The sequence below is a fragment of the Epinephelus moara genome, chromosome 24 (genome assembly GCF_006386435.1).
Source record: "Epinephelus moara isolate mb chromosome 24, YSFRI_EMoa_1.0, whole genome shotgun sequence".
Classification (NCBI taxonomy): domain Eukaryota; kingdom Metazoa; phylum Chordata; class Actinopteri; order Perciformes; family Serranidae; genus Epinephelus; species Epinephelus moara.
The window spans coordinates 27203922-27212666 of record NC_065529.1 but is presented as its reverse complement, the minus strand read 5'-3'; the positions used below and the strand labels follow the sequence as shown (position 1 = coordinate 27212666).

General features: G+C 40.3%; 1 protein-coding gene and 1 pseudogene across 1 annotated transcript; both read right to left on the bottom strand.

Moving 5' to 3' along the window:
* Positions 1-93: 93 nt before the first annotated feature.
* Positions 94-1647, bottom strand: LOC126385543 (uncharacterized; annotated as a pseudogene).
* LOC126385540 (uncharacterized) lies at positions 1165-7877 on the bottom strand. The gene is made up of 12 exons (XM_050037310.1): positions 7535-7877; positions 7042-7338; positions 5635-5815; positions 5504-5523; positions 5208-5267; positions 5055-5108; positions 4895-4960; positions 4507-4527; positions 4352-4420; positions 4002-4100; positions 1879-1925; positions 1165-1795 (listed from the first exon to the last, which is right to left on the bottom strand). Exons 1-12 carry the CDS (start codon positions 7875-7877, stop codon positions 1703-1705), a joined length of 1350 nt encoding a protein of 449 aa, XP_049893267.1. The 3' UTR covers positions 1165-1702.
* Between the last annotated feature and the right edge of the window lie 868 nt (positions 7878-8745).

Genomic DNA, 8745 nt, shown 5'->3' with positions numbered 1-8745 from the left:
TACCTCCACCTCTCTAGATTTTCCTCCACCTCCCTCCCTGCTCTCACTACAGATCACAATGTCATCTGCAAACATCCTAGTCCATGGAGATTCCTATCTGACCTCATCTGTCAACCTGTGTATCACCATAGCAAACAAGAAGGGGCTCAGAGCTGATCCTTGATGCAGTCCCACTTCCACCTTAAACTCCTCTGTCACACCAACAGCACACCTCACCACTGTCCGACAGCTCTCATACATGTCCGTCACCACTCTAACATACTTCTCTGCCACTCCAGACTTCCTCATACAATACCACAGCTCCTCTCTCGGCACCCTGTCACATGCTTTCTCTAGATCTACAAAGACACCATGCAGTTCCCTCTGACCTTCTCTGTACTTCTCCATCAACATCCTCAGAGCAAATACTGCATCTGTAGTACTTTTTCTTGGCATGAAACCATACTGCTACTCACAGATGCTTACTTCTGCTCTCAGTCTAGCTTCCACTACTCTTTCCCACGGCTTCATTGTATGGCTCATCAACTTCTCCCTCTGTAAATGCCACAACTCTGCACGTCTCCCTTATTCTTAAAAGGCATTAGGCATCCTCTCACTCTCTGAGACCTTGAAAAACCTAGTCAAAAACTCTAGTGCCACCTCTCCTAGACACTTCCATACCTCCACATGTACTATATCATCAGAGCCAACTGCCTTTCCACTCTTCATCCTCTTCAATGCCCTCCTCACTTCATCCTTACTAATCTTTGCAACTTCCTGCTCCACAATGGTCACATCTTCTACTCTTTGTTCTCTCTCATTTTACTCATTCATCAACTCTTCAAAGTACTCTTTCCATCTTCCCATCACACGTGTGGCACCTGTCAATACATTCCCATCTCTATCCTTAATCACCTATATAAAGCAGTCTCTCCCTCCTCACTGTCCAACCTGTCATGCAAGTTGTCTTACGCCCTTTGTTTGCTGAAAATATAGAATATGTATTCATATGGGTTTTAAACTGAGCTGTTATGTAATGATAATAATAATAATAATAATAATAATTAGTAGTAGTAGTCATAGTAGTTGTATAACACAAAGCAGTAAGTATGGTATTATTGGAAGACTGTGTGCTAACAAATAAGCATAGCAGTAAGTTATAAATTCATGTACATTTATTCATAATGCGTAGTCACACAAGGCTCAGAAGAAAAAAAATCCAGATACAAAAAAAATAAGAAATATCAACATTAATGAGAAAACCATTAGAAAACAAAACAAAAATTACAATAATAATTCCACTTTAGTTACACAATATAAGAGTAAAACTAAATACATTTTCAATCTTAAACTGAAAAAATGACATGTTGTTTGGAACCAGTGCTGTGGATCATACATCATACATTTTTGTTCTGGTTACACGATCAACACACAGTTGCTGAAGACAAAAATTTAGCTTGGACTGGTCATTAGTCGTTACAGACAGTTAACAGTTAGTTAACATTAGTTAAATATTTGTTAAAAAATTTTGCTAAACTGAAGGCAAATTAGTTTAGAAAAGAACCAGCGTTGGCGGTTAGCTACCAAGAGTAGCCACTGACTAACCACAGTCTATGAGACTAACTAGCTTACTGCTTCTTCTGCTATCTCACTGGAATTTGCGCCCATAATTATTTCTACAGTAGTGCCCTCAGGAATAAGGTGAATACAGTGTAAAACAGTGTCAGTGTTTCTGCACTGTGCTGTACGTTATCCCCTTCAGGTCTGATGCTGCTGGCTCCTCAGCGATGGTGGCGTACAAATGGTATGTTTCAAACTGGGAAAAGAAAGAAACTGACTTTAGCATCTATTGATATACAGAGCAAATATATTTTATGTTGTCCTTCATGTTAGACTTACATTCTCATTTTGAGGCTCCTGCCTTTTCACTTCCCCAGAACCTGCTACTGAGAAAGACACACAAAGTAAAATGACTGTTTCCCACAAAGTGTAGCATTTTATTGCAAAGACTCCCACGGGCCGATGTGGATACTCTTAACACACATCACCTGTGGTGGCCACACACTGATTGTCCCTCCTCTCATAGAAACTAGGTTACACATGTAACCTTCTGTTGTCTATCATGTCAAGACTATCTCTGCACCTATCCACGACCTAGGTGCAAGATGCCATCGAGGCTTAGCTGGCCCAGCTAGGCAGTAAGGCCAGCTGCAAACGGGCGAGAGGCCACCCAGTTAGTCTGTCAGGTTGAAAGGCTAGCTTTGAAAGAAGATGAATTCAAAGCCAGGGTCCACTCTTGCAGTGGCAGCCCGTAGCACATTAAGTGCCCCAGGAGCATGATAACAATACAGCGTGTTTCGAGGTTCACATGACGTCAGATAACTCACCCATCTCTCCCAGAGAGCAGGTAAAGTGTAAGGAGCTGGGGTGGGAGCCGCCTGGATGTTCAGAAGAGCCAGGGATACTATGTGCAACTTGGCTGCCATCAAAATCAAGAGGTGGAGGAACAATATCCCTCAAAACGAACAGGAGTCAGGGAAGGAGTTCCTGTTCTGGCATTCAACTACATGCCTCAGAGCTTTGTGGACTGGAAGAACTGGAGCCTGCTATTCCTCTTGTTGAGGCAAAAGTCTACGTGCTCTAAGTGCAGCAGGAGCTGAGCCACATTGTTGCAGCACTGCTCCCCCGAGTGAACAAACACCAGCCAGACATCCATGTAACTGAAGTTGTGAAGACGTTCCCCATGCAAGGGTCCCAGGACTGCTCCCATGCACCTTGCAAACATGATTGGGCTGAATGGGAGGACACAGAACTATAAGGTTTTGCAGCACCACCACTACCCTTGGCAGCTCGCCTGTTGCAGCTGCCCAGTTAGAGAGGCTGGACTTTCCCGTGACAATACTCATGAAGCAGACTGGGCTCTGACTGCCCAGGTGTGCACATTGATGGTGAAATACCCATGGCTTAATGATGTCCACCCTGCGTTCTCCAACTACGTCAAATTCCACAAGGGCATAAGACAAACATAAGACATTGGGAAGCACACCTGCCATTTCCTCCGACGAGGTCAGATATCACGTGTGACAATAGCTGTGCAAGCCAACTGGCAAAGCCACGGCAGCTGGAAGCTACCACGCCTCCATCATCCTCTTAAGGAAGTGCCATGCAGATAACCATGCAGGTATCAACTTCTACAGACACGTGTTGCCAATCAGTGCTTGGACATCACAGGTGATGTGTCTTCAAGCATATCCACATTAGCTGCTCCCATGGGGGTTAAGTCCCCATATGAGGGTGGAGGGTGAAGACAGATGGGTGTAGAACACTTCCATCTCTTGTCATACAGCATTTTGCTCACATGTGAAAGAGTGTTAGACCTTAGCAAAGGAGGTTATTTTTGTCACAGTGCAGTGGTGGTTTCCCACAAGCACTGGGTTTTTATTTTAGTTTGAGATGCAGGGCTTGTGTGTTAGGTCTGCATAAGCTGATGGTTTCCTCACTTGTTAATTTAGTAGCTGTAATCTACATCAGCTCTGTTTAACTGAACAAATGTGAAACCGCACTGCACTTTAACTATTACCAGGAAAAAAGAACCAAGCCAGAATTTGTGTGTAGGACAACTATGTGGCCAATCTTAACCCAGAAGAATAATAGTGTTAGTTATGACAGAGAACTGAAGCTGCACTTGCATTTAACTAAATGCTGTGATCTGTTTCATGCTTCACCATCAGAGGCTCAGGCTGTGTGGCTATCAGCACGGCCATTATACCTGACACTGAGCAAATCTGACTGAAGACGTAGCTTTTTTGGTGCTCATATCTTTTGAGTAGATGTTTAACCCTCTCAAATGGAGTAAATCGTAAGATGCAGTGACTGTGAACACACAACTTATAGAGCATAAATACATTTAATAATCAGAGACAAACTGTTTTTAAGAAAGCTAGAGAACACTATGTGCTAACATCCATGTAAAATAAACAGTTTCTGACTTGCTCAGACGAACACATCAACACAGTTCTCACCAGTTCTTCTTTTGCAGAGCATTGCAGAAACCAGCACAACGACCCCCACAGTTACTCCACAACCAGCCACAACTGCTACAAACCTCCATATCCGCATTTCTGCTTTGAAACAGTAGAAGCCACAAATAAGAATCCGCTATGTTTCTCATGACATTAAGGAAAAAGCAGGAAGAGAGTCATGGAGTCTTTTAAACTACAACACCAGTGATATGTGTAAATGGCAAACCCAGTATTGCTTTGTAACTGATATAAAGTTATTAGCTAAATTAGGTTATAAATATAATTATATCACTGAATTCAAGTGGCAAAGACTTTAAATAATTTTACACAACACAATAACAGACACTGACCTGAAGCTGTTTCCTGAGGGGTTGCAGGGTTAGAGACTTCTTTAGTGCCAGTCGTGCTGACACTCCAACCTAAGTGCACAACCACAAACATTTTTGAAGCATCCACAATAATGCATGTTTGTACTTTTATGCAATAACAAGAATCTTAAGTCTACCTGTTGCTTCACTGCCAGATCCTGGATTCAGAGAAGTCATACTGGTATTGTTTCTCAAGGGCACACAAACACATTAACATCAAAACAACATATAAAGCCCATTGCTGTCATGTGCTGAAGTAACTTTGTTTTACTTGAACACTGTAGGCTAACATCTGCACAGTAAGTAGGTCAATTTTAAATACTCATCGGCAACCACACATTCATCACAGACTTACAGAGTAATCAGACAGCAAACATCACTTTCGTATTCACTTGACTGACATTCGGGATAATTGTGTTTTATAGACATATTCAGTGTTCCCCTTATGAACATTAAATATTGTATATATTCACACTTTGTAGAAGTATCAGGGTGAATCGTTGAAAAACTTTAGAATTACATCACCTGGTGCCGGTTTTACTGAAGTAGAGATAAAACCAATAGCGATACTTGGTGTACTGACAGCCCACCCTGGTGAATTAAGAAAAGTACATTTCAAAATACTCAGAAACACATGATTTAAGATTTAATAAAGTCACACTTAATATGTCTTAAAATGTGTTACCTGATGTTACAGGAGTTACAGTAGTGGAGGCACGAGGCGTGCTAACAGTCAGACCTGATGAATAAAACACTTTTAAAACTTTCAAAATAACAAATATAGTGAGTTATGTGTGATAATCATATGGATTATTTTCAAATGTATAAACTGTCCTACCTGTGGTCATCAGAGATGTTGTCACAGTCTGTGTCACGCTTGACTCTTTTTCCACAATAGCTACAATGAAAGAAGATTTGAACATGTCAATTTCCTGCGAGGAAAACTGCGTGACTTCAGCTGTTATTTTCATAAAACTAGAAACCAGAGAAAATTTACTTTGTCAAATACAATTGTAGCCATGTATATGCACAGGCAGGCTATGTATGCTTTTCATGTGATTGCTCATTCCTCACAATCATTCTGTGACATTTATCTTATAGTACACATGTGTATTCATGTCTTCTCTGACTTACCAGTCAGGCTGTATCTGTCACTGCAGGGAGACAAAGAGTTGGGGTCACTTCCCAAAGTGTAATCACAACTGGCATCACGTTGTTGAACTAAATGTAGAAGTCTCAGCAAAATATCAATTTTGACAACAAACTGGCAGAAAGATTGATTTTTTGAGGTCCTCTTCCCCGAGATGTTTCTTGTTAGGACTGAACGACTTGCTTCTCCAAAGTACAGGTTACATTTTGTATCATGATCAGCAGGTCCAGGCAGAGAGCAGGTAAAGATGACGTGGTCACCATCAAAATGTTCAAGACTCATCTGTGGTTTATAACCTGCAAAAGTGTATTTTAAGTATTTTATTTATTTTGAACAAGTTAAAAACCATTTTTTTTAAATTAGCTTCACCTATTACATTGGGTGATACATGGCACAGAATTTATACCAGCTGAAATGGACAGTAGATTAAAATACTAGACAAATAGAGGTTTCATTTCTTACAGTGTAATATCCTCCAATAAAGGTTTAGATTTATTTCAACAACTTACAGAAACTTTAGGCAAAAGAAAAGGCAAGTGGAAAGGGGTCTGTCCACACTGTACGTTAAATCACGGCGCAAGAAAGAAGCTAAAATAAAGTTAGATGAAGATGACTGGTCAAACATATGTAGGACACAATCTACAATGTCAAGCTCAGATCTGTGAAGGGAATTCATCTGGATAATACTTTAAGGTTCTTTATAACTCACGAAGTTAAAAAATTATACAGCAACTAACCTAAACATGGTCGGTGGTGGAGAATGTGTGACAACATGTCTGCTGGTCATTTTTATATTTTTTGGGAGTGTCTTCTTACGGGGTACATGTGGTTACATCAGATCAATAATCAGCTTAGAGTTGGATTTTAACTTCAGTGTTATGTATTTGGGAAATGTGCCAACTGGGCTAATAAAGCAGGAGAGATATTCATTAGAATATACTATTACCAGGTAGTAAAAAAAAAAGCAATAACCAGGAAATGGCTGAGTAAAAAGTCTCCAACAACCTCTGATTGGATAGAAATAGTTAAGGAACTTTATGTTTTGGAACAACTGACTTTTTCTCTGAGACATGCCACAAAAAATGTGAAAAATACTGGAGAAATCTTGGGAGAAGTTTTAATTCCCCTCATTACTATATGACACACAGAATGGACTTAAGCTTCTGAATGAGTGGACGATTTCTCCTTCCTTAAAAATACCCTGTCTATCCACAGAGTCAAAGTCATGGATCATAAGGACCTTTGTGATCTTAAAAGACAATCATGGACGCAAAAGACCCACTGTCCTTGATACTGCAATGTGACCCTGCTTCTTTTCATTTTTTGTTTTACACAATGTTAAGCATTTGCACTTTAACCTATGATGTCACTGCCTGTTGTCCTTGACTTTGTCTATTCTTTTCTCCGACTTGCTCTCTTTCTGTCAACAAATTTATACCTAAATTAATCCACCATGTCATTTTTGTTGTGCTGATACTGTATGAAGATATAATATCTGTAGATGGAATAAGCAGTCACTCACTGTGTATGGTGATGGAGGATGTGCCACTGTGTGGAGATGGATAGTTAAACTCTCCAATCTTTACAGTGTAAAAACATGTCACTTGAATCCTGGCAGGTGAACTCTGATGTGCCATCTCCAACAGCTCAGTAGCTGTCAGTGTTTGTAGACATGAGAGGACTTTGGCTGTACCTTCACTTAAAATGTAGAAATGACACTGAGACACAGAAACAGATGATGGAGTCTGACAGTTCAGTGTGACTGACTCTGTGTCCTCGATCACTGCTGGATTCACTGTCAGTTTAGGAGGAAGAGATGCTGAAAATATAAGAATATGTGTTGGATTAAATAACTAATTTTTTTTCTAATGACACATTCATAATGGTAGAGGATGCCCACTGAAAATCTTCTAACATGTATTCTGAAGGCTTGATGTTAAAAGGCACCTTTCTGTTTGTGCTGATACTGTAGCAAGACATAATAACATTAGTCCATAGCAGCAGGGTTCACTCACTTCTAATGATGATGGAGGAAACGTCACTGTCAGGAGATGAAGAACCGTAGAGATAAAAACATGTCACTTTAACCTCAGCAGGTGAACTCTGGTGTGTCACCTCCAGCAGCTCAGTCCCTGTCAGTGTCTTCAGACATGAGAAGGCTTTGGCAGGTTTTCCTCTTCCAATGCGGAAATAACACTGAGACACAGAAACAGATGATGGAGTCTGACAGTTCAGTGTGACTGTTTCTGTCTCAACAGATGATGGAGTCTGACAGTTCAGTGTGACTGTTTCTGTCTCTGTGATCACTGCTGGATTCACTGTCAGTTTAGGTGGAAGAAGAGCTGAAAATTGAAACATATGATAAATTACATTAAGAAAATTCCTAGTGAGCGATTGTGATTTAACGTACAGTACAGAAATCAGAGGAAAAAGTGCTGTACAACCAAACTATGTACAGAACTTGTGAAATTAAGAGAGGCTGACCTTGTGCTTTTATCTCAGCAAAGGAATCTGTTGGAAAAATGTGTTTAACAAGAGAAACAGATGTAACAGTGATGTTAAAGTATCTCTCTCAACCTGATGTAAACCAATACACAACAGACTAACATTATTATGAATCTAGCTGCACAAATAAAATGTAGCTGTATTTACAATGGTAAAAATAACAAGAGGTTTAACTTACACATGAGGACGACTAACAGCAGGTGTCCAGCCATGATGAAGCTGAGGAATGTGAATGAACCCTCTGCAGACTGTGTGTCTGACTGCAGGGACTTTGACATACAGTATTTTCATTTTGCAGAACTTGCTTGCAGGAAAACCACAGCGAGCATCAGACATGAATCACACTGACAGAGAGGTCACAGAAACACACACGTAGACTTGACATAATAAACCCCAGTATGTGTGCTACTGTATATTTAGATTGCCTCCACCACAGTGGGGGCTTACTGCTTCAGAAAAAATTGTTTTTTGTCACATCTTTTCTAATTATCTTTGCTTGTTTTACTTGTTGTTGTACTTGTTAAGATAGAATACTTCAAAACAGTAGGTATTTAGTGCAGGTTTTTACTGTAGGAGATAGTTCTGAAACACCTGTGCACACATCGAAATCGAAACATGAATACATTATTCAAATATACTGTACTTTAAGAGATACCAACAACATCTGAATACGTGCAGTAACATCAGGCACTCTGTGCTCAGCTTGACAGAGATGGTAACA